General features: G+C 35.2%; 1 protein-coding gene across 6 annotated transcripts in view; it reads right to left on the bottom strand.

Moving 5' to 3' along the window:
• Window positions 1-26,209, bottom strand: part of PTBP3 (polypyrimidine tract binding protein 3) — a 91,602-nt gene that overhangs the window by 26,350 nt on the left and 39,043 nt on the right. For 4 of the 6 annotated variants that reach the window (XM_068553034.1, XM_068553031.1, XM_068553028.1 and 1 more), the window contains 3 exons: window positions 18,131-18,300; window positions 15,590-15,736; window positions 7,656-7,820 (listed from right to left, as the gene is read on the bottom strand). In XM_068553034.1, the coding sequence (XP_068409135.1) occupies window positions 7,656-7,820; window positions 15,590-15,736; window positions 18,131-18,300 (482 nt within the window). The remainder of the gene's footprint in view (window positions 1-7,655; window positions 7,821-15,589; window positions 15,737-18,130; window positions 18,301-26,209) is intronic. The other 2 variants (XM_068553032.1, XM_068553033.1) reach the window with 1 other exon arrangement.

Raw genomic sequence — 26,209 nt, 5'->3', positions numbered from 1 at the left:
GTTAATAATAGGGGAAACTGTGTACGTCTGTGGCGGTAAGGAGGTATATATATTCTGCTCAAGATTTTTGTGAACTAAAAATGCTCTAAAGAATTCTAGTAGAAAACAAAATGTGAAACAGGAAAAAAAAAACCTAAAAAAGGCAGAAAGAGAAGGGGGAAGAAACAAGAAACAAGTAGGAAACAGTTACCAACCTGGCAGATATAAGTCCAACTATATAAAAAATCACTTTAAATGTGAATGTTCTAAATATGCTAATTAAAATATATACTTGTCAGAGTGGGCTTTTTAAAAAGCACAAACAAAACCCACCTCCAGGTTATTCATGAGAAACCCACTTTAAATATAAAGACTCAAGCTAAAGGGAGAGAAAGATACACCATGCTAACACTAATTTTTAAGAAAAGCTGGTACAGCTATAGTAATTTTAGACAAAGCTGACTTTTGAAGAAAAATTATCATGGATAAAGAGGGAGGGTATATAATAATAATAGGGGTCATTTATCCAAGAAGACATAACAACCCTTAATATGTATGTGCTTAATGAAAAAGAATCAAAATACTTAAGAAAAAAAGCTGCTGGACTATAAAAACAGTATTGTAGCTGGAGACTTTAACACCGCTCTATCACTAATTGACAGATCCAGAAGTCAGAAAATCAGTAAGGATAGAGCTGAACTGAATAGCATCATCAATCAACTGGATCTAATTGACATTTATAGAACAGTGCACCCAATAACAGAATACACATTCTGAATTTTGCATGAAACATTGACCAAGATAGACACATTCTGAGCCATAAAACACACTTTAACAAATATAAAATAATAGAAATCATACAGTGTATATTCTCAAACAATTACAGATTTAAACTAAAAATCAATAACAGAGGGCTTCCCTGGTGGCGCAGTGGTTGAGAATCTGCCTGCCAATGCAGGGAACACGGGTTCGAGCCCTGGTCTGGGAAGATCCCACATGCCGCGGAGCAACTAGGCCCGTGAGCCACAATTACTGAGCCTGCGCGTCTGGAGCCTGTGCTCCGCAACAAGAGAGGCCGCGATAATGAGAGGCCCGCGCGCCGCGATGAAGAGTGGCCCCCACTTGCCGCAACTAGAGAAGGCCCTCGCACAGAAACGAAGACCCAACACAACCATAAATAAATTAAAAAAAAAAAAAAAATTAAAAAAAAAAATCAATAACAGAAAAAAAATACCTGGAAAATCCTCAAAGAAAGAAACGAGTCTCTGCTCTCATAAGGAAAGACAGACGATAAACAAATAAGCCAATAAATAGCAATGTTTGGTCATAAAAAAGTGTTTTGTTTTAAAAATAAAAGGGAAAGGGATGAGAGTGAACTGGAATCCAAGTTGGGAAGGTGCAAGGGTGCTCAAGGAAGGTGTCTCTAAAGAGTCTTTAGAGAAGTGGAATAAACAGAGTTGGGGGAAGGTTTCCCGACAGACCCCTGGTTACCAATGTTCTTACAACACTTGTTATACTTCCCCACCACAAGTTCAGGGCCAGGGTTACTACAATGCATTTTGCTTTCCTCTGACATCCCATTTTAAATCTGGATTTTAATGAGCCAGAAACTTGCCCTTCTGCTTCTAAGGATAAAAACGTTAATTTAAAAATTTAAAACTTTTAATAAAATGTAGTTAATTTCATTATGGTCATATTTCAGGGTTTAGAACCTTGAGACCTTAACCCCTCATTATAACTGTATTTTGAAAAACACTAGGAAATTTTTTGTTTTGTTCTTTTAATGAAAACTTTGGTCTTATAACAGGTTATTTCCTCAGTACACCCTCATGTCCTAGATACTATTCTTAAAGTTTATAGAAGAATACCAAATTTACTTTCTTCTCAGCTGTCAAAGATTTTATGTTGTATCTTTCTTTAAGATATAGGTATAAGCATTCTTGGGAAAAGGTATTATGTTTTCTTAATTTCCATCCTTGGTGATACTATGGTGTTACATGCATGCACACACATCAATCTATATATTGTAAGTGCATCAATTGAGGTTTGGTTTTTTTTTTTCACCTTATAAAGTATAACAGACTTAATTAAAAATGTGTATGTAAAAAAAATGTGTATGTATATATATAAAAGGAGATATAATAACTGCCTAACCTCCCTCCTTCATACTGCAGACACAAGTAGTGTTCTAAAGTACAAGTCAGATTATACTTTTCCCTGCTTAAATTCCTCACTATCTCCCCATTATCTACATGGTAAAATCCAAGCTCTTTGGTATAACATACACAATCTCTCCCTGGTGTACCTCTCCAACCTCATTTCCTGACACTTTTTATACCACACTATTTACATCAACAATAGGGAATTGTCTATAGTAGTTCTCCAGATACACTAAGTGGTTTCAGACTTCCATGCCTATACATGTGGCTTTTCCCTTTTCCTGTAACTCTTTACGTAATATCTAGTAAATTTTCATTTATCTTTTTCAAAACTCAGCTCAGGGAATAATGCCACCAGAAAATTCTTAGCCTCACCCAAATCTCAATAGAGTTCATTCTCTAGTACCAAATATTAATATCCCCTCTTGGCTTCATACAAATATTTATCTAGCTGTTTTATTTACGTTGGTCTATACATTTGTTTATATATGTCTCCTTTAATTAGACTGAAAGCTCCTTGAAGGTATGTACCTTGTCTTAATCATTTCTCTATCATTGAGTACAATTCCTGGCATATAAGAGGCACAGAGTAAATGCTTATTATTAATTGATAACAAATTATACTCTGAGACCTGACTGAAAAATTATGGCAATATGCAATTTTAAAAATGATAAACATTTTTGATGTAAAATATCTTGTTAATGAAGTAACAAGAGCATATAATTTGCTCTAAAATTTGGGATTTTATACTGTATTATGCTATAGAACCTAGTTAATTTCCACTTAACCTTCAGATTTTGTTAACAGTTCGATTCCTTTCCCTCATTTAACTTGAACAACAACCTGAAGCATATCCTCCCTGACAGACGTGTTTGGCTGTGTAATTTTCATCTGAATGTGCCAAGAGAATATGAATGAACTCAACTGGCTAACCATGGATAGCTCTCTAGAGCCCCCTGGATTGTATTTACTGAAAGAGTAGCTGCAAAGATCAAGCTGATACTTTTTTTTTTTTTAATTTATTTTTGGCTGCATTGGGTCTTCGTTGCTGTGCGCGGGCTTTCTCTAGTTGCAGTGAGCGGGGGCTACTCTTTGTTGCGGTGCGCAGGCTTCTCATTGTGGTGGCTTCTCTTGTTGCGGAGCACGGGCTCTAGGCACGTGGGCTTCAGTAGCTGTGGCACGCGGGCTCAGTAGTTGTGCCTCGCGGGCTCTAGAGCGCAGGCTCAGTAGTTGTGGTGCACGGGCTTAGCTGCTCCGCGGCATGTGGGATCTTCCTGGCCCAGGGCCCAAACCCATGTCCCTTGCACTGGCAGGCGGATTCTTAACGACTGTGCCATCAGGGAAGTCCCCAATCTGATACTTTTTGAATAAAGTAAGTGAGCACCAACATTGGGGAATTCAGGAATGCCTGAAGTGTGGTTTTTAACAACTTTTTATAATTATCAAAATACTCATTTTTAAATAGATTTGGTCTCAAAAGATCAATGTTTAGGAAAGTTTAATATATATTTTTATAGATTACAAGGTCTTTGACTATTTCCTAATATATTTACTTTGCTGTCATAAACATAATAAACACATAGACTCAACTCTTGACATTTCTTGTGCATTTTAATCTTTTCAGACTTTAAAATGGGACTAATAAAATACTAAAGATCAAATTCTGATAAAATTAATCTTCAGGGTAATGTTTATAAAGAGGGCTTGCCAGAAACTGAAAATGTTCACCAGTATTCACTTGTAAAAAAAGAATTATTTATATTAGAGCTTTTTAAAATAGCAAGCACATTGGCCACAATTTGTTTATAATAGTTTTTGTACCTACTCCTTCAGTGCACAAAGAAATTTTTTAGAATGCTGGTTTGAGTTTATGTAATCGAACAGTTGATGAATGCCTTCTTTATCTACAAATACTCTCTAAGTGATGCCATCCAATCCAATGGCCTTAATTACCACTCATATGCAAATGATTACCAATTCTCCAGCGTGAATTCTTATGCCCAATCCAGACTTATTTCCCAACTGTCTCTTCAACATCTCCCACTTGGATGTCTAACAGGTATCTCAAATTTAACATGTCCAAAACACACTCTTGATTCCTCCCCTTCCTCCCACCCCTGCCCTAAATCTTTTTTGCCCTCAGTCTTTACTATCTTAGTATAAGATAGCTCTATTTTACCAGAGGCTCACATCCACAATCTGGAAGGCATTCTTGATTACTCTCTTTCTCTCCATAACCCACATCTACTAAACCCATCAGCAAATCATTCCAAATATATACTTAATCACCATGTGCAGTGCCCACGTTCCCACCTGGGTCACCACCATCTCTCATCTGGACTATGATAAGAGCCTCCACTTATGCCTACAGTTTATTCTTAACATAGCAACGAGAACATTAAACCTATCATCTCCCTCCTCTACTCAAAATCCTCCATGGCTTTCTATTTTACTCAGTGTAAAGATTATAAAGGCTTTGCATCATCTAGTCTTAACACCTTCTCTGAGCCTATCATTTATGGCTTTCCTATTTTTTACACTCCAATGATATAGTCTTTTTTCTGATATTTGAACACATTAAGCACACTTCCATTTTAGGGACTTTGCACTTGCTGTTCTTTCTGACTGGATCATTGTTCTACCGTATATACACATAACTTACACCCTCACATCCTTCAAGCTTCTGTTCAAATGTCATCATACTGTAAACACTTCCCTTAACCTACCTCATTTGAAATAGCACCACTCCCATCTCAGTCATTATTAATCGCCTCACCATGAGCTAAAGGAAAAACACTAGCTTCCATAGATGTTAGAGAGCAGTTTAGCTAATGTCAACTCTACTTGCTAATTAATTATAACATGTGCAACCAACTCCACACTTTCATGTATTTTCTAACCACAATATTTATCACATTTTATGCTATTACTTATGAAATTACATCTTACCCACAAGACCACAAGAGCAAGGATCAGTTTCTTACAATGCAATTTACTAGCATCTGATAAGTACAGCTAACATTTCTTGAGCACTTACTATGTAACAGGCACTGTTCTAAGTGCTTTAAATGCATTAACCCACGTGATCCACACAATGAAGGTATAAAATAGATACCATCTTCATCCCCATTATATAAATAAGAAAAAGACACAGAGGGAGTAAGTTACTTGTCCAAGGTTATAGAGGTAGTAACTGGTAGAGCTAGGATTCAAACCAGCTCCAGATACTGTATCCTTAATCGTTATGCTATACTACATTTCAGTTGGCTAATGGAATAGAGTGTCGGGGGAGAGGGCTTAATTAATGTAATTAGAGAAAGACTCTCTGAGGAGGTGAATTTGAGCTGCAAATGGAATGATGTAGATTCAGCTAAGTGGCTATCTCGGTAAAGAGTGTTCCAGGCCTACGAAATAGAAAAGAGAAATGGACAAGGACAGAAATAAGAGGGGGGGAGGGGGAGAGGGTCAAAGGGCCAGAAAAGCTAGGGTGCTAAATAAGCAGAAGAGTTAGGAAGTGAGGTTAAAGAGATGGGGAGAGGTCTGCATATGGGGCCTTAAGTGCCTTGCTAAGAAGTTTTGGTGTTTTCCAACAGCAATGTGAAGAAGGATTAAACAGGAGAGTGCCATAACTAAAGAGCTGAGAGTTCTATCCCCATGGTTACTACTGAAGACTCTCAGTTACCTCTCTTCACCTGAAGGACCCATGATCTTTTGGGAGAGAAACAAGGTTTGTTACTGGTCTGAGGGAAATGATAAATGGAATGGCAAGACAGGACCACACAACCTTGACTAAATTCACTGCTGACTGATGGCAATGTTGAGCCACAGGTGCAATAACATCTTTTGTAAAGCAGTAGAAGTTAGCAGTAGCTACAGTGCCACAGTAGCAAAAGCAAACAAAAAATGCTGATGGATCACAGAGGGTTCAATGCCACTTTGTGGGATAAACAGTAGAAAAGAACAAAGAAACCAATCACTTAAGTAACTGCTGAACACTTTTAGGAAACAACGGTGGCTACAGATACCACTGCTAAAACCCTCCATGGGACATGCTTCACAAATGCACATATTTAGAAAATGGTACTCAGGAAACTATCACAGGGAATAAAGTAGGCATAATAAATGGTATATTTTGATATTTACATGCATAGCACATGAACCATATTAGGAAATATATCTGAGTTCTATCACCAATTGGTACAATGACTGTGGGGAAAATAACAACTTCTAAGGTCCCCAGCACCCTTATTTGTAAAATGTGAGAAGAGGATAGGATACATTTCAATTCTTAAATACATATGCACACACACACCCCTATGACTCTTCATTCAGTAGTACAAATCCAAAGGTCTGGAAAGCAGTTAAATGAGTCTAGACTGGCCTGAGATCATGCTGTTTAATATATAATGAGATATAAATATGAAAATAGGGACTTCCCTGCTGGCACCGTGGTTAAGAATCCACCTGCCAATGCAGGGGACACAGGTTCGATCCCTGGTCCGGGAATATCCCACAAGCCACAACGAGCAACTAAGCCCGTGCGCCACAACTACTGAGCCTGCGCTCTAAAACCCACAAGCCACAACTACTGAAGCCCGTGCGCCTAGAGCCCGTGCTCTGCAACAAGAGAAGCAACCGCAATGAGAAGCCCACGCACCACAACAAAGAGTAGCCCCCCACTCGCCGCAACTAGAGAAAGCCTGCACGCGGCAACGAAGACCCAACACAGCCATAAATAAATAAATAAATATGAAAATAAGCATATAATATGTTTTAGTGTTTTAAAATAATTTTTATACTTAGTTTGTCAAGTATAATGAAATGGAATACTGGAGTTGACATTAGGGGACTTGAGTTCTAACTGGTTCTTCAATTACTCTTTACAATATTCAACTCACCAAGTATCTGAGCCTCAGTTTTATTCAATACAAAAGTATGTAACTAGGTGATCGATCTTCCAGTTCTTAAATTCTGTATCTTCACAGTAGGCCATGATGTGGTACACTGCCTCTTATCAAGACAGTTTAGACATAGTAATGGGTAGTCTATGAAAGCTATGTTGAGAATCAGTCAGTATTTAACATGATACTTCCTTATTTAAGTTACTCATATTTTCCTTTCAGAGTTTTTAAAATAAAAATACTCAAGTGTAGGGAGGAGTCAATAGAAATAGATTAGTTGTTTTCTATATTGATGTTACTTTCTGAGGAACAACTACTACCGGTGCTTTTTATAGGAGTCTGTGCTTTGTTCATTTTCAAGCTTAGGTATAAAAAAATTGAATTCTTACATACCTTTTTAAATCAAGTATTTAAGTTAGAAAATGGAGGCTTTCAAAAAACTATCTCTAATTGATACTATTTCTTGCATGAAACAGGATGCTGAAGATTTTTTTTTTTTATTATTTAAACAAATACATTAACCAAAATCAACAACCTGAAAAACTAAAGACATAAAACATCCAAAGTTACAGGGGTCATATTTGACTCTGCTTTCATAAGAATGTTCCTCCTTACCTGATGAAGAACTTCCAGGGTAACAGGATAAAAGAGGTTTTCAATAATTATTCGGAGCACAGGGCTCTGCCCAGGTAGGACTGTGCCTTCATTAGCAGGAGCTCCAGGAAGGGCCAGACTTCCTGACTGGACAGCACTGACAGCCTGCAGTGCAGCTTGGGCTCTCTATTTAACAATCCAAAATGAGAACTTGTGGTTACACAGAAGCATTATATAATCCTTAAAATTAGTTGATGTAAAGTAATATGAAGTAATAGAGTTAAATAAAAATATACATATCTACTTTCTCTGGATGCATATATCCTAAAATTGTAATCAGTCAAAAATCAAAAGTCTTGCCTTCTTATCACAATGACACAAAATTTAAGAAAGTTCTTAAATTTACTTGAAGAAATGAAAACAAAACCATGGCCAAAAAAGAAGAAAATTTGGATATAACTTTTATTTCCTAATTTTTAAATGACAATAGGAAAAAAGACAGTGTGAAAGTAACATTAAAGGCCACTTTAAAAAAATCACTGAAGTCCCCGTCTTCTTTTTTCCTCCCTGAACAAGAGTTCTAAAGCCTTTGGGTGGCATATGATAGGCGTAAATACGGAGCAAGAGAGGAGCTGTGGTGGTTCAGAGTTGGGCAAGGACGGCATCCCTGTACAAAGGCATCCTGGCACGGAGCATCAGAGCCTGAGCAACGAAAGGAGCACATCCATGTGGTAGGTCCGCTTGGTAAGGGAAACCGGAGCCCAAACAAGTAAGGAAGGTATCTGTGAGTGGGAGGCTCACTGCTGGCTGTCAGAACTTAGGGAGCATGAGACGGGTAAGAAAGGCATCCAGAGGAGAGTAGCCTAGCCAGGACTGTCAGAACCCAGGGAGAGTTAAGAAGGGGTCCACATGTAGTAAAAATAATCTAAGCAGGGTGAAGAGGAGGTCGGTCCATGGGGACCTGAATGGACTAAGGAAGTAATTCAATGGAGGGGCAGCCTGGCATGAGATGTTAGAATCCAAGCGGGGCAGGCAGAAAAGTTTCTTAATACCATGCTCCACTAAAAGGAAGCAGGTGCTCTAAAAAATGTCTAGCTCTAAAGCTGGAGCAAGGAAAGCACAAGATGAGTGTGTAACTTTTCTGGTTTTGTGGGGGTTTTGCTGTTGCTGTTTTGTACCAGAATGCAAAGAAGTTTTCAAAGAATGATGGGAACAAGCCAAAAGGACACAGAAGACAGCTGGAAGGGGCTCCCACGGCCGAATATAGGACAATTTGAGAACCAAAATAATGACTGTAACAAATAAAAACCCATCAAATGAAATGGGAAACATTAAGTCCATAGGCTGATATAAATTGACAGTTGATAAGGAACAGTATATTTACACTGCCTTAAAGTACCTTCCCCCACTCTTCTTTCCCCCTTCGTAAGTCACAACTTTACAGTGGAGAAGCCAGGCAAACACCAGCCAAATCAAGTGATCAAAGAGCACACCATCAGTAATGCAACAAATTGAAGTTATGTGCCCCCTGATATGATGCAACGAGAAAAAAAGAGCATTACTTCTGTGACATTCCTGTCAAAGCTACATACACTGAATCTAATCACAAGGAAACATCAGACAAACTCAAATTGAGGGACAACCTAAAAGATAAGTAGCCCATAATTTTCGAAAGTGTCAAGGTTATGAAAGTTAAAAAAAACCTGTAACTGTTTCAGATAAAAGGATACTAGAAGATGTGATTTCTAAATGGAACATGTGATTATGAATAATGCTTACTTTGCTGGAATAAACATTATTGGGACAACTGGAAAAACTTGAACGGGGACTGAGGATTGGAGGGAAGTAATGCATCAAATGTTAATTTCCTGATTTTGACCACTGTTTTCTGGTTGTGTAGAAGAATATTCTTCTTTGAAGGAAATGCACACTAAAAGTTTGGCCAATGAACGCAGACCAGATTAACAATTTATTCCCAAATGCCTCAAGGAATCAACAGTTCTTTGTATATATCTGTAACTCTTTTTAAATTTTGTGACTGTCTCAAAATTTAAAACAATTATTTAAAAAATAAAGTAGGTGAAAGAGGAGAAAATTGAGGAGAAAAAAAGCACGGTTAATGATTATTGAAATTAAGTGCAAGTTTTCATCAGTCTTTTGTTCCGTACTTATAATTTCCTAAGAATGGTGATAATTAGTAAAATGTTTGCGCCACAAAATGAAAAAATCCTACCACTTTAATGCACATTCTTTCATTTCTACATATTGTACTCACTTGCAATTTTAAAGAACATAGTACTTTGTCACAGTACTTTGTTTTTTATATGAACATTTGTTTTGTTTTCATAACTTTAATTTTTAATTTACTATTTATTATACCACCTTTCTAATGTGAGATGAGTAGCTTTCCAACATTTTGCTATGAAAAATAACATTAAAATAAGTATCTTTCTGGAAAAGTGGCAGTCTTTTACTTTCTGTATGCTTAAGAGTTGAACAACTTCCACTTTTATACACATTTTTTTTTTACCTTTTAACAGCATTTTTATGTCATATACAGACTTTTATGTATCAAGTAAAACACAAACTACCAAATGCTGTTTCCAAATCATCTTTGAGAACAATATTATTAATTATTTGAATATTTTATATCATTAGCTTTCAAAACTATGTTCTCGTAAAGCCAAGTGTGTGGAATACTGAGCATCCTAATTCTGCTTCAGACATGGCAGTTTATCTATTTTATACTGGGCTCCCCAATAAGATTTTATTTGGAAAAAAGGGTTGTACTGCTTTCAAATTTGAAAACTGGCTCACATTTCCACTCTGAGCCTTTAAATAGGCAATGATGATGTTGGGAGGTCATTCAAAAAAGACTCAGAATTAACACAGGGATTAGAGTTAGCAGAAAAGAACATTAAAGTAGTTATTATAACTGTATTGCGTGCACACACACACAGAAAAAAGAAAGGTTAAGTAGAGACATGGAAGACCAACAGTGCTGTCCAACAGAATTTCCTGTGATGATGGAAATGTTCAACATCTACAGTATGCAATATGACAGTACTAACCACAAGTGGCTAGTGAGCACTCCAAATGTACCTAGTGCAACTGAGGAACTGAATTTTTTATTTTTTAATTTATTTAAATTTAGCCACATTTAGCTAGCAGCTACCATACTGGACATCACAACTTTATAATGTCTAGGAAAAATCATCATAGTGAGGCTCTCAATGGAATAATGGTGCCTTTTCTTCTTGTGTCAGGGTGATTAAATCTTATCAAAACTAAGCCTGCATAACTGAAAGTAAACTTAACCTCACTAACTTTTTTACGGCCGCGCTGCGTGGCTTGTGGGATCTTAGTTTGCCGACCAGGGATCAAACCTAGGCCCTCAGCAGTGAAAGTGCAGAGTCCTAACCACTGGACCGTCAGGGAATTCCCAACCTCACTGACTTTACTTCATTACTCATCAATCATTCTATCAATCCTTTTTATTAAACAATTCTATATATATGCTTACTGCTGCTATATTACTGTTATTGTTGCTACTGTTGTTGTTTCTCTTCCTTCACTCTTTCCTCTTTGGCACAGAAGAGACCACAGTGGAGAAACATGAGAAGCCATGGTATATATTGTCCTAATCATTCTAGAGTTGTCAATATACTTTGCATTAGTACTTCACAGAGCATTGAGTACAAAAGTCTCTGCATAGCAGGCATGCAAAAAAATTCTCTTGACAATAAAAATCTGAGAAAAAGATTTATTTAATAAGTAACTCTATAGTTTCAATTTTTAATTAGGCAAAAATATTTAAGTAAAAAAAAATGAAAGTGGAGGCATACTTTCCACTGAGGACAACAGAAAAGTGAGGGGGAAAAAAAGAAATGTCTTCTTAATATGAAGAGATATTTCAGATACACAGAAGACATATTTTCTGTGTATCTGATACTAAACATTATGAGGCAGCAGAATTCTTATTATGGGATAGTTTTAAATGTTTCAGCAACAAACCCTCCGGAATGGTTACATTAACTAGTAGTAAAGGAAATAGCAGTAGTATGATGGAAAAATCAACAAATATTTTATTGAGGTGGGGGAGGTATATATACTTCATGTAAAATTTAAACATGCCTGGATAATGTGAAGAAGACATTTCTAAAATTGAGATGGAAATGAATATACAACAAAATTCACAGATCTTAAGTGTTCATTCAGTTGGATGATTTTTTGGGAAATTTTTTAAGGGAAAATCCTTCCATGGTCATCTCTTTGCAAATTTATAAACTTCCACCCACAAGGTCAAGAAAAACTGTCTATACAAAAATGACTCCTATTAATACAACCACTCCTCAAATGCTGTACCTCAAAATAGGATCTAATTTTTTTAGCTATAATTTTAGCTTAAACCAAGGGACAAAGAAACTTGATATTCACCTGACCCTCTGCCAAGTACGTCCACAAGCTGGAAAAGAAGTTATGTGCATGTTTTGGGATATCTTGCTATTCAAAGAGAAGAGAATGAAACAGTAATTTATCAGTTTCTGAGGGCTGTCTGAATAAAAAAACATCTGGTACATTTTATATATGCAAACAGGACCTTCAATTTTGACTTCAGCTTTGGTGTAGGACTCTGAATAAAAGAAAAATATTATTTTATCAAACACCAATGCAAAAAATGGACAAAAGTAACAAAATGGAAAGGGTATTGGGAAGAAATCAAGGCTATCTAAGAATAAACTAGGTCATTTGGGCTGGCTTTGGTTGCCAAGCAACTGGGATTTCTCACTGTTTCCCTTTGGAATAATCCAGTCTTTAAGAGTTTTATTAAATTGTTTATTTCGTCTTCAAGACTTTAACATATTTAGGAATAACATTAATGAGAAAACTGCATGACTTACATGAAGGAGAATTAAAAATTCTTCTGAAAGATAGGAAATAAAATATAACTTCCTCCTCAAAAGGATCAGTTAGCAATACAGACATGTTAACTATCTACAAGTAAATCTATAAAATCAACCCAATTCTAACTGTGTCTTTTGGGGTTAGGAGTTATCAAAATAATTCTAATATATCCTGAGAAATAAATAAAACATATTATCCATTTAATTTCTAAAAAGAGAGGGTAAAGAATAGGGCCTTGCCCTACAACATATTAAGCCTTAGGGACACGGAATTAGGAATGGAACAGAACAGAATCCAAAAGGTAGTCCAGATTAGACATGGACTGCATACCACGTGAGCCACACACACATGAAGGTAGATGGGGGTCACGCAAGCAGAATGTGTAGTCGTGTCTAACAAGTGTATATATGCATGCTGTTAAGTACGCATAGTCTGTGTATGGAAAACTAGACCATGACAAAAGACAAGTTTCACAAGAGTGGATTTTTTTTTTTTAAGATTTTTTTTGATGTGGATCATTTTTTAAAAAGTCTGCATTGAATTTGTTACAATAGTGCTTCTGTTTTATGTTTTTTGGCACGAGGCATGTGGGATCTCAGCTCCCCGACCAGGGATTGAACCCACACCCTTTGCATTAGAAGGCAAAGTCTTAACCACTGGACTGCCAGGGAAGTCCCATGAGTGGATAATATTGATAAATGGGTTATTCAACTACAACAAAAGAGAAACTGGTCACTGGGAGTAAGAGAAAGACCAAAGTCTCACTCTCCACCCACAAAATATTCTTAACAAAACAGATTTAAACACTACAAATAAAAACCAAAACATGAAAGTATAAGAAAACATAGGTAAAAAAAATGTTTTTAATCTTGCTATACTGGGTTTTTATGAGTATGGCACCCATGTCAGAGACCATAATACAAATTCAGAGATTTGACTATTATATAAAAATATTTTTAAATTGCATTAGCAGACAAAATTCGAGACAGAAAGTATATAGAGTGGTGGCTGCCAGGGTCGGGGTGGGGGAAATGAGGAGTAAGTGTATAACAGGTATGGAGTTTCAGTTTGGGAAGATGAAAAAGTTCTGGAGATGGGTGGTGGTGATGGGTTGCACAATGAAAATGTACTTAATGTCACTGAGCCATACACTTAAAAAAGGTTAAAGTGGTAAATTTTACGTTATATATATCTTACCACAATTGAAAAAATGGGGGAAAAACTGCATTAACAGAAATCACTATAAATACTTCACAAGTTATTAAATAAAAGAGAGCAAACAATAAGATACAATTTGTTAACTAGCATATTAACACAGATGGACAGGAAAACTGCTTGCTCATATATTATCAGTGGCACCCTAAATCAGCAAATAAGCTTTAGAGAAAGCAATCATGCAACATATATTGAAACATAAAACATGCATAAGCTTAGTCCCAGCAATTTTGTTGCCAGGAACATAAATAAGATAATGCTGCATGTGTGCCAAGATATGTAAGAATGCTGCTATAGTACTATTTGTAAGAGCATAACATAGCAAACAATCTCAATCTAACAACAAGAAACTGGATAGCACAGGACAGGGATATCAGCTCGGTGCTCTGTGACCACCTAGAGGGGTGGGATAGGGAGGGTGGGAGGGAGACGCAAGAGGGAGGGGATATGGGGATATGTGTATACATATATCTGATTCACTTTGTTATACAGCAGAAACTAACACAACATTGTAAAGCAATTATACTCCAATAAAGATGTTAAGCTAAAAAAAGAAAAGAAACGGGATAAATTATGGCTGCCCTTTTGAAGAGAGTATTATGCAGTCATTTAAAAATTATGAAGTAAAAAAAATAAAATAAAAAGTATGAAGTAATTCTGTATTTGTTGTCATGAAACAACATCCCTGACATATTGTAGAGAAAAAATAGTTTTCAGTAGTTTTCAAACTATTAGGATTCCATTGGTATAAAATTATATACATAGACAATAACCTGAATAGAGAAGGGGTACACAGTGAAATGTTAGCAAAATGTTAGTTAATTAGTTATATCTGGGTAACTGGATTGTTTTGTTTATTTTTTATTTTTCTGGATTGTTTGAATGTTTTACCATGAGCATGTATCCTATTTACAAGGCAATTTTTCATTAAAAAAAATTATACTATTTAAAAATATCTAACATTTCATTTACTCTTAAGTTTAGATAGTTTATTATAGGCCATTAATATCTCTTGGATAAGTTAAGGATTGTGTGCAGGAAATGTCACTGTTCTTAAAAATGTGGAAAACTATAAATTCAGCAGCTTGCATTATAATGACTTTCAACACAGAGTCAAAGAGCTGAAGGAGTTCTTTTGCCTAGAGCAAGAGTATCACGGCCAAATTGCTCTCAACATAATTAAAAAAACCTCTTTCTTAAGATGTACTTGCTTTGTGGATAAATTTTTCCTACCCTGAAGTTACTTCAAATTACGATTTTAGCTACTTAAAAATCAACCTGGAGAGATACAGAAGTTTGAACATGAATTATATCAAAATAAAAACTGGAAAATGAGGTAAGAAATGTTCATATTCTATATTCCACATTCATCTTGGAGAGTCAAAAATCATTTAATGAACATATCTATACAAATTCTTATTAACATCTTAAGTTCAGTTACTTAACATCACAATAGAAGCATCACTCAACTTCTCAATGCCTTTGTTACATATTCTGTAAAAAGAAAAGGACTGACTTCTACAGTTCCTTTCAGATCTGAGATTTTTAAGAGAGACATAACAATGTATGTTTTTTTCCACTCATGAAAACAGTTTCAAGGGAAAACTAAATATCTGCCATTTCTAACACCATATCTTCAAACTTACTTCCAAATGGCAGTGCTTTCTTATTCTTAAGTCTTTGGGTAAGAATTTACATAAACAATCTTTACCAGTAGAGCATTCTAAGATGAAGAAAAACACATGATTATTTTTCCTCTGAAAAATAGAAAATTAAATTTAAGTTATTATATCATGGTTCTTATAACTATTTTTAGAAATGCCTTTAATACTTACAGCTTGATTAGGTAGATTGTCAGTCTTAAGTTCTCTGTGATTGGAATACTGAATAAAAACAGGCTGGCTTCGAAGGTGAGGAGTAACAGGAGTGTAATAATTCACCATAGTAACAGCAGCTTCCTCAGAAGCCATTTCTAAGAAAGCCTGCAATAAACACAAGAAAGTAAAGTGAAAGCTCATGTTTTTGAAAGGCAGCTAAGAACTACTTTGTCATTCCAGCTTGCTCTAAACTCATGTATTCTCAAGAGAAATCACATTGCCCCCAAGGGGATGAAAAGACTTGTTTCAAAGTGTATTATTGACAGTAATTGAAAACATATTTGAAAAAAGTTGGGTTCAATAAACGATTTGGGATTGGGAAATTGCCAGTTGATTAAATGATTTTATGTGGTTTTTGGTTTTCTTCTTGTTTCTTCTAAAATCTAGAAATAATTAAAAAGGCAAAAATAAACGTGTGCATCACTACTATAAATAGATGCTTTCAGTTTCTTCCTAAAAAATTCTCAAACAGAGATTAGGCATAATGATTTGCTCTTCTTTACCTTTTTATAAAACAGCCATTTATGAATACAATTAGAGCATTCAGGTGCAAAGGCTCAATTGTACAAATTAGGGAAATGTGAGAACTTCCTACATTAAGTCAATATTGCTTTGGGTCATTCAAGTGACCTTTTTTGGATATTGGTAATCACTGTACTAATATTAGCTATTTGAAGACTAACACAAGAAGAACTGAGATGGAAAATGCTCCTTGGTATTTATGCCTTATTCTGTATAAAGCTTCTCCTAGCTGTCAGGACTCCAATTAACTTATGACAGGAATAGGAAACTTACAGACCTTTAAGGTGGCAGGTTTTATCACCCTACCTTAATGGTTAAGAAGATAAAATATAGACATCTACTAAGCATTCTGAGCCCTCAGAACTACCTATAAGAACATCTCAAATTTAAAATGCAGGAAGAACCCCTGATCCAAATCACTATCTTCGAGGAATAAAACAGACTTCGAGTTATTTATACTATCTAAAAGGTACAGATGTCCACGACACACTTTAAAGTTGCTATCCAATTGTATCAATAATACACTTTTTCTAATATTTCTAAGAGAAGTGGATAAAAATGATCAAGGTAACAAAACTAGCAATGGCAATATTTCCTAACTATCTGGTTTTTAATCATCTTTTCAACAAAGAACTTGTAAACTGTATTCTAATAATATTCATTATATGGGGAGAGTCTCTTCCTGCAAACTCCTTTCTAAATGTTTCTAAACTCCTGCAATGTCTAACATCAGTCACACAAAGGAAAAGCTGAACAATGTCTTTGGAATATGATTCTTATCACAGGAATTTTTTCCTAAATGTATATACAACCTAAAAATTCAAAAAATTCATATGTAAAAATAAATTTTCCCACATGGAGTCCAGTAAAAGAATTATTTATGTTTTCCCAAAGCATCCAAAGGGATCAATTTTCATAATGTAGGGTGGAGAGAAAACCGAAAGTCACTACCCACAGAAAGGCTGGTGAAAATAACCCCTACTCTGTCCTCAACACTCCACCTACAAGAACCATGGGAAAGATTATGCTTACAAGTACTACTAGTGACTCACATCAGAATCTCCTGCTGAAGTAATTACTAACAAGATATTTTCTAAACAGGATTTATGATCAAAAGACAAGCAATTAACGTAACAGTCAATTAGCACTACAGATAAATATAAACCTAGAACCAACTGCAGAAACAAAGGAAAGTGTGACATTGCCTGCTGCCTCTCAGAGCTATTTGACATAAAACATAGGATACACTACACGAAACACGATAATGTACATAACACATGGCAGTTAGACATTTCACAGCCATTAGACACGGTCATGTTGGCCCTTTCAAACCGTGCAAACCATACTATTCTCAATAGTGGCATCTGTGATAAAAAGATCCAAGTGCATGCACTATCTCCAAAAGATGTAAGAAAAATGTGTAAACACAAGGGCTGAATACTAAGACATATTATTTAACTTCTCCAGTTCTTAATAACCTCATCTGCATTAAACAGGGATGTTAAATAGTTTACTAAAGATAGAGGAGTCTGAATCAGACATCATTATCCAATCTCTGATGGTAATCAATCCAATCTCTTCTGATAATCACAGGATATTTTCATAAACCATTTTGTAATTAAGAATATAAAATATGTTTGTTAACAAGTCAATGAATAAGAGATAATCCTGTTTCCTATATTAACATTTTTGTTTGTTGCTTCCTGTCATTAAAAAGTTCTATTTTAAAAACTATTTAAATAGAATGAAATTTAGGGGAAAAAAAAAATGTTCAAGAAAATAAAAATCTTTTTTTTTTTTTGGCCACACCTTGCGGCTTGTGAGATCTAAGTTCCCCCACCAGGGATTGAACCGGCACCTCTGGCAGTGAAAGTATGGAGTCCTTACCACTGGACTGCCAGGTAATTCCCCTAAAAATCATTTTATCACTAACACCCAGAGATAATAACTGTGGGTCAATCTTTAAAACTTACATACCTGGCTTTTTCCTTTCAACATCAAAAGATTAGTTACTTTGCCAAATGGTAGACCTAATGATATGACCTCTGCTTCGGTGACATCACTTGGAATTTTGCGAAGATGGAGAACACGGGAAGGCGAACAGGGAGGTCTATCTCCTTTAAATTTCTTGTTGTCATTCCCATTAGCTAAAAAATATAAGATTTTTTAAAAAATTACTGAAACTAATTTGGGTTGACATATTACATTAACCATATCATCACATTTGACATTTGATATTCCAAGAGTTTCAGGTTTTGAAATTCAGGAACTACAGGGCTGATGGGAGAAGAGTAGAAGACAGTGGAAAACAAAACCATCCACCTTTCAATGAATGGGTTGATTTTTCACTGCAGGTGTTATATTTTTTTTAAATTGAACTCTGATTTTTAACTTCAAGGAAAAGTGCTGGGTAAATGAATTACATATTTAGAGGTATCAAAACCTCTAAATAGTCAACTATTTGTTGTGAATAGAGAACAATATTTATAATATCTTTAATGTATTTTTAAAGGTATTTTTCTAATTTGTCCTATTACTAATTAAACAAATAAGAATAATAACTTTTAGGAAAGACAGTAATAAAAATTTTATATTTATCACACCCTACGAGGATTTGGATTTGAGACGCATGTTTACGAAAATAAGTTTATTTCTTAGGCATCATATAATTTTTACCAATCTATTTTTTAAAGTGCTTTTAGAACCTAAACTGTGGTTTCCTAGGATAATCTTATTCCTTATGATACAGGCAGTTCTTAATATAAGCATCATCACCTTTCTGGAAATGCAAGTTTTTAGCCCCACCTCAGACCTACTGAATCAGAAACATCCCAGCAACTGTGTTTTAACAAGCTCTCCAGATGATTCTGAAGCAACCTAAAGTTTGAGAACCACTGCTGTAAAATTAAGAAATCCATTATGCCAGTTTACAGCCAAATTTTATTTAAAGCCTATGTTTTAACAGTGACAATAACTAGAACTGACAAGCCTGTAACGAGTACTCAAATTTATGTACATAAGATTCAGAAATGTTTTTCTCCCAGAAATAACACCAAGTAAGACTGAATGCAAATTATCTGAAAGCCAAAAGTTTCATTACAGTGTTGTTTTTTTAATACTAAAATACTTAGCAGTATTAGGAGGAAAATATAATCTTTCCAAACACCTAAGATTATCATTTTTCTAAACACTAGTGGAACTTTACAATCAGGTGTGTGATCCTAAATAAACAAATTTCATGAGGACCACATAAAAATTATATGGCAGTATTGTGTACCCATAGCTGTGGCACAGAACTCAACTTGCTTACAGGTAAATAGGTTGACTTAATACCAAAACCAGCACTTGCTCCCAAATTCTCTATGTTCATGAATGCAGGCAACATCCTACCTGGACCCAAATACCATCAATTCCTAGAGGTCCTTACAGGTCTGTGCCTGTATATAACAAATGCCTAGGAGAGTGTGGAAAATAATCGGCAAATATTTGTTGGAAATTAATCTGGGAGGCAAGAGGTTCCTTCTCCTTTCTCATTAATCATCATGAAATACTGATTTTTCCCTCCAAAATAACTGATTCCATTTTCATCTCCACTCTCAATGTCACCTCACCTATGATCTTGGCCCCTTCTACTCTCCCTTCCTCTAGTTTCACCCCTCCCCCACTTCCACTCAGATCCAACATCATATCAATCTAAACAGATGTATCATGTCTTTATCCTGCTCTAAAAACCCTGACAGGATTCCAGCTACCTAAAATGTCCATTAGTTTCTAGTTTTCACGCTGCTTTCATTTACACTGCTTCACTGGAGTTGACAAAAATATACTAAGTTAAATATTATTAATTTTAACAGATGAAGAGACAGGTTCAGAGATTAAATAATTTTTGTACACAGCTAGCAAGTGATAAAAGCATTATTCAAACTTAAGTTTAAAGGTAATTTTCTTAACCACAAAAATCTCAAAGTGTCTTACCATTCGTAGAAAAAAGTAAGCAACCTGACAGTGACAATAAATTTTCAGAGTATGTGCAGGTTTATGAGGATTATAATGATAATACTGTCACTAGATTAAATGCCAAATATCACCTCCTGGACAGGAGTGAAAGCCAAGCATGAAGTGCCTTTCTGCACCCTCCTTCCCTGTAAGCCTAGATGGCTAGACAACAATACCACCACCTTGTGCGTTCTTAAGCAGCACAAAGTGTTAAAGACTAGAAAAACATACTAAAGGCCAAAGGCTTTTGTAAGTTTACCCAGAATATTCCAAAATGAATGAATGAACATTAAGAAGGTTGTTTCTTTAACTGAGGTGTTCATAATCTCCGTAAAACTATGTGTGAGAAAAAATGAATACCTACACAAGCTATTTGAGCTTGCACTGAACTATCAAATAAAGACCTATGGTGACAAATTTTTATCAAGAATTATGCAAATATATCACCATTTTAGGTTGTTAATTGTTCTGCATTATAAAAGTGCCTGCGCTACGTTCAGAGTATGGGCTATGAAATCAGACATCTTGTTCTGACATAACTGAGCCTGAGATTCTTCTCGGATAAAATGAGTATAATAACAGTATTTGGAAAATGTAGTATGAGTATTTAGAAAATTAAATATGATAACATTTAAATGCTAGGTGCAATGCCTAGTACAAAGTGATCAATAATCTATGTCTTCATTTTCTTAGGAGGGCTTATTTTACCTGGAAAGTATGTTCTTTCTACTTTTTTGGTGCTAAAATAATGATTGTGGACAACAGTGGATTTTTTTCTCTTGATGTTCTTACTTTGCAAAATTGACATTGCTCAAAATTAATTGAAAATTTTATTATTCTGTGTAATCTAAAAGCCTAAGAACTACTCATCTAGATGACCCAAAAAAGGTTATATCTAAAGACTTGATAAATATAACAATCTAAAAATGAAAAATGCATATAAGCAATTATATGGAATTATAATTTAATAAAAGAGGAAACAAGAAAATTGCAATGCACTGAATACATAACTTTGACAAATTATTCCCTGTACAAAAGGATACATCACAGACTTTCCCAAAATTGTATTATGAAAATAAGCATTCAAAATACTTAGCTTGCATAAATCTTGTATTTTTTGAATATAATGAAAAGTCCTGAATGCCTACTACATATTAATTATGTTCCAAAGGGATAAGCGGAAGAGGCTTTTTAAAAATTCATATATTCCCATCTCAAAACCGAAGGGATCTACCAAGAAAACTATCCTAGAAATATGGATCTTTTTAAAAATTCAACTTTATTAGGGTATTCTTTAGGTATAGTAAAATCCACCTGCATTTTAAATGCAGAGTATGACAACCTTTGACAAATAACTCATATGACCACAAAAAACCATTGAACCTGGACTTTTTCATTATCAATTTGATTTTTAAAACAAGTACAGGGCTATTTAGGTTTTCTATTTCTTTTGCACCTGTGTTTTTCAAGGAATTGGTCCACTTCATCTAAACTGTCAAACTTATTGGCTTAAAATTGTTCACAATATTCACTTGCTATCTATCTTAGCCTGCTCAGGACACCATAACAAAATACGATAGACAGAGTGGCTTAAACAATACAAATTTACTTTTTCACAGTTCTGGAGACTAGAAGTCCAAAATCAAGGGTCAGCATGGTCACTTTCTAGTGAGGATTCTTCCTGGCTTATAGACAGCCACCTTTTCACACGGTCCTCACATGGCAGGGGTGGAGGGAAAAAGCAAGCTCTTTGGCATCTCTTCTTATAAAGACATTAATCCCAGTGAGGGCCCCACTCCAAAGGCCCCATCTCCAAATATCATCACACTGGGGGTTAGGGCTTAAACATATGAATTTTGGGGGTACACATTCAGTCCATAACAATATCTTTTTAATGTCTACAGGATAGTTCTTGATATTGGTAATTTCTGTCTTTTTTTTAATAAACCTACCTAGAGGTTTATTAATTTTATTGATCTATTAAAAAAATAGCTATTGGTTTCATTAATCCTCATTTTCTATGTCATTAACTTTTGTTTTCATATTTAATATTTTCTTTTCTATTTACTTGGGGTTTAATTTGCTCTTCTTATGCTACACTTAGAAGCTTAGATCATTCATTGTAGACTTTTTTCTAATAAAATATTTAAAGCTGTAAATTTCCTTCTAAGAACAGCTCTAGCTGAACCCTACAAACTTTAGTAAGTTGTGTTTTCATATTAATTCACTTCAAAATATCTTCTAATTTCCCTTGTGACTTCTTATGTGATCCATGGATTAAGTGTTACTTTCTTTTTCCAAGCAACTGGAGATTTTTTTCTCACATATTTGAGGATCATTTCTTAAAACTGCTAATACAATTCTAATGCATAATTTTAATGCATTCATATTTACTGAGACTCAAGGACCCAGCATACAGTTTTTACCTTGCTGACCATTTCATGTGAACTTGAAAAGAATATGTATGCTGATGGTGTGTGGGAGACTGTTCCATATGTCAACGAGGTCAAGCTGGTTGATAGTGTTGAAAACTTCTATATTAGGTGATCTACAAACTTCTTCTAAAGGGTCACATAAATATTTTAGACTTTGTGGGCCATACAGGCTCTGAACCAACTATTCATCTCTGCAGTTGTAACATGAAAGCAGCCATAGATGACATCTTGCAGAAAAACCTGAACGAACTTTTTGGCCAAGCCAATAAATAAGTATGACTGTGTTCAAATAAAGTTTTATATATAGACAGTGAAATTTAATTTCATATAAGTTTCATGTATCAGAAAATTTTCATGTATCAGAAAATATTCTTTGTGCTTTTCACCATTTAAAATGTAAAAATCAGGACTTCCCTGGTGGTCCAGAGGCTAAGACTCCGCGCTCCCAATGTAGGGGGCCTGGGTTTGATCCGTGGTCAGGGAACTAGATCCCACATGCTGCAACTAAGAGTTCGTGTGCTGCAACTAAAGATCCCGTGTGCTGCAACAAAGATCCTGCATGCCGCAACAAAGACCAGGCAGAGCGAAATACATACATACATAAATAAATACATAAATAAATGTTTTTTTTAAACAAAAATGTAAAAATCAATCTTAGCTCATGGGCAATACAAAAATGGGCAATGGAATGGATCTGGCCCACAGGGCAGAGTTTGCTAATGCCTGCTCTGGATCCTTATTGATTTTTATCTACTACACTATCAATTACTGAGAGAGGAGTGTTGAAATCTCCAGCTGTAATTGTGGATTTGTCTATTTCTCTGTTTAGTTCTATTAGTTTTACTTTATGTATTCTGAAGCTCTGTAATTAGGTGAATATATATATTTAGGATACATATATTTATCAAGAAATATAAATAAATGGAATACAAAGTAATAAATGACAAATAAAATGGAATATAAAAAATAATCTAAAGAAAGCCAGGAAACAAAGGAAAAACAGAACAAAATATACGGGACAAATAGGAAATAAATAGCAAGATGGAAGACTTAGGGGGGTGCGGATACAATCCCTGGCTGGGGAACTAAGATCCTGCATACCGCATGGCCAAAAAAAAAAAAAGACTTAAACCCAACTACATCAATAATTATATTAAGTGAAACTGGCATAAAGATTCCAATTGAAAGGCAGAGATTATGGTCTGGATAAAAGCAAAACAATTATAAGGTGTGAATAAGAAACCCATTTAAAATATAAAATCCAGGTTAAAAGTAAAAGGGTGAAAAAACATAAATATGTAAACCCTAATCACAAGAAAGCTGGAGTGGCTGTACTAATATCAGACAAAGTAGACTTCAGGAAAAGGAATATCACCAGGGATAAAGAGAGACATTTCATAATGATAAAGGGATCAATTTATCAAGAAAACATAATATGTCACACATAAAACATGCACATAAATGGCAGATAATCTCTGCTTTTTAATTATAATCTTTACTGTTTTTGTTTACTTTTTTTTAAGCGACTGCTCTGGGGTTAAATTGACAATTCATATCTTTAACTTACCCCAGTCTACCTTAAAATAATATTATAACACCTAGGTATTATGTAAGAACTTTTCAAAGTATACGTCTATTTCCCTTATCATATCCTTTGTGTTACTATCATATATTATACTTTTCACATATGCTATAACTCCCCAAATATATTAATATTATCTTGCTTTAAATAGTCAATTACCTTTTTTTCTTTTTGTATCTTATTTTATTCACTTATTGTGTCTTATGGAGCTTTCCATAGAGAGCATTCTATACTTTTTTTTCAAATAATTTTTTACTGTGGTATAATACACATAACATAAAATTCGCTATCTTAACTATTTTTAAACGTAGAATTCAGTGGTGTTAAACACATTCATAATGTGTAACTATCACCACCATCTATCTCCATAGCACTTTTCACCTTGTAAAACAGAAACTCTATACCCATTAAAAAGTAGTTCCCTATTCCTCCCTTCTTCCAGCCCCTAGCAACCACCATTCTATTCTGTCTCTAAGATTCTGACTACTCTAAGTATTCTTTCTTATTTCCTTTCGTGCATATCATATAGCTATTTTCTTTGTGGTTACCATGGGGATTACATTTAACATCCTAAAGTTATAACACTTTAATTTGAATTTAGACCAGCTTAACTTCAATAACATACAAAAACTCTGCTCCTTTACAGCTCTGTCCCCACCCCTTTCCGTTATTATCACAAAATTACATCTTTATACAATGTGTGCCCAGAAACACAAACTAACAATTCTTTTAATGCATGAGTCTCCTAAATTATTTAGAAAACAAAATGTGGAGTTACAAACCAAGTCACTTGGTAGCTTTTAGATTAATAATTTTTAAAAAATGTATTAGCCCCTTAAATCTGCAGAAAACAAAAAGTAGATAACAAACCATTGTTAGAATAATATTGGCTTTTATAAGGGCCTTCACTGAGATCTTTATTTCTTCATATGAGATCTTTATTTCTTCATATGGCTTTGAGCTACTGTCTGGTGTCCTTTCATTTCACCCTAAAGGACTCCTTTGAATATTTCTTGCAGGGCAGATCTAGTGGTAATAAAATCCTTCAGTTTTTGCTCATCTGGGAATTTCTCTCTCACTTTTGAAAGAAAAATTTACCAAACATAGGATACTTGGTTGACAGTTTTATTCTTTTAGCACTTTGAATATATTGGCCCACTGACTTCTGTCCAAAGTTCCCAAAGAGAAATCTGGTCATATTCTTATTGAGGATCCCCTGTATGTGATAAGTTGATTCTCTCTTGATACTTTCAGGATTCTCTCTTTGTCTGACTTTTCAAAGTTTGATTATAAAGCTGTCTCAGTGTGGGTCTCATTGAATTCATCTTACTTGGAGTTCATTAAGCTTCTTGGATGTTTATATTCATGTTTTTCATCAAATTTGGGAATGTGGTAACTATGGAAATCAGATTCTTCCCCTTTCTAAGGGTTCTCTCATTTGTGTTATTGTTTTTATTGTTTCTGATTGTTTTAGACTGTGTTTACGCCAAGGATCAGCTTGAGGTGTAAATTTAAGTTCTTCTCAGGTGTCTTCTGAGCCTTTTCCTGGGCATGCACTATCACATTCTAATTTTCCCTGTAGATGCAGCTGTTTTTTAATGTCCTAGTCTTCAATATTTGGCTCCCAAAAGGGGAAAAAAGGGAAAATGAAGGGGAGGAGGGTGTGGAAAGCACCAGCCCTTTATATGCTCTGGAAGTCACATATATTGGGAGTGGGGCGTGCTGGCTTGCAACAATAGGGGGAGATGCAAGAACAATGGCTGCCTACCTCTTTGTCTGTACCTGCATGATCAGAAGAAGCAATCAGCAATCAGAGCACAGACCCCTTGAAGTTGAAGGACAAGGTCCTTTTTGCCTACCCTGGCTCCTATTTGTAAGCTGCTCTGGAACCACACAGTTGCCTGCCATGTGACTGAGGGTGAGGGATGGGTAGCTGCTACTGCGCTAAGAGCTAAAATTGACCAAAATTAACCACAATTTACCTTCCAAGTCTTCCCCTGGAACTTGCAAGCCTTCAAAAGACTCCAGAGTTCCACATTAGCT

Source organism: Eschrichtius robustus, chromosome 10 (assembly GCF_028021215.1).
Source record: "Eschrichtius robustus isolate mEscRob2 chromosome 10, mEscRob2.pri, whole genome shotgun sequence".
NCBI classification, from domain to species: domain Eukaryota; kingdom Metazoa; phylum Chordata; class Mammalia; order Artiodactyla; family Eschrichtiidae; genus Eschrichtius; species Eschrichtius robustus.
Note: the sequence above shows the minus strand (reverse complement) of the source record. Positions and strands in the feature narration are given on the sequence as shown.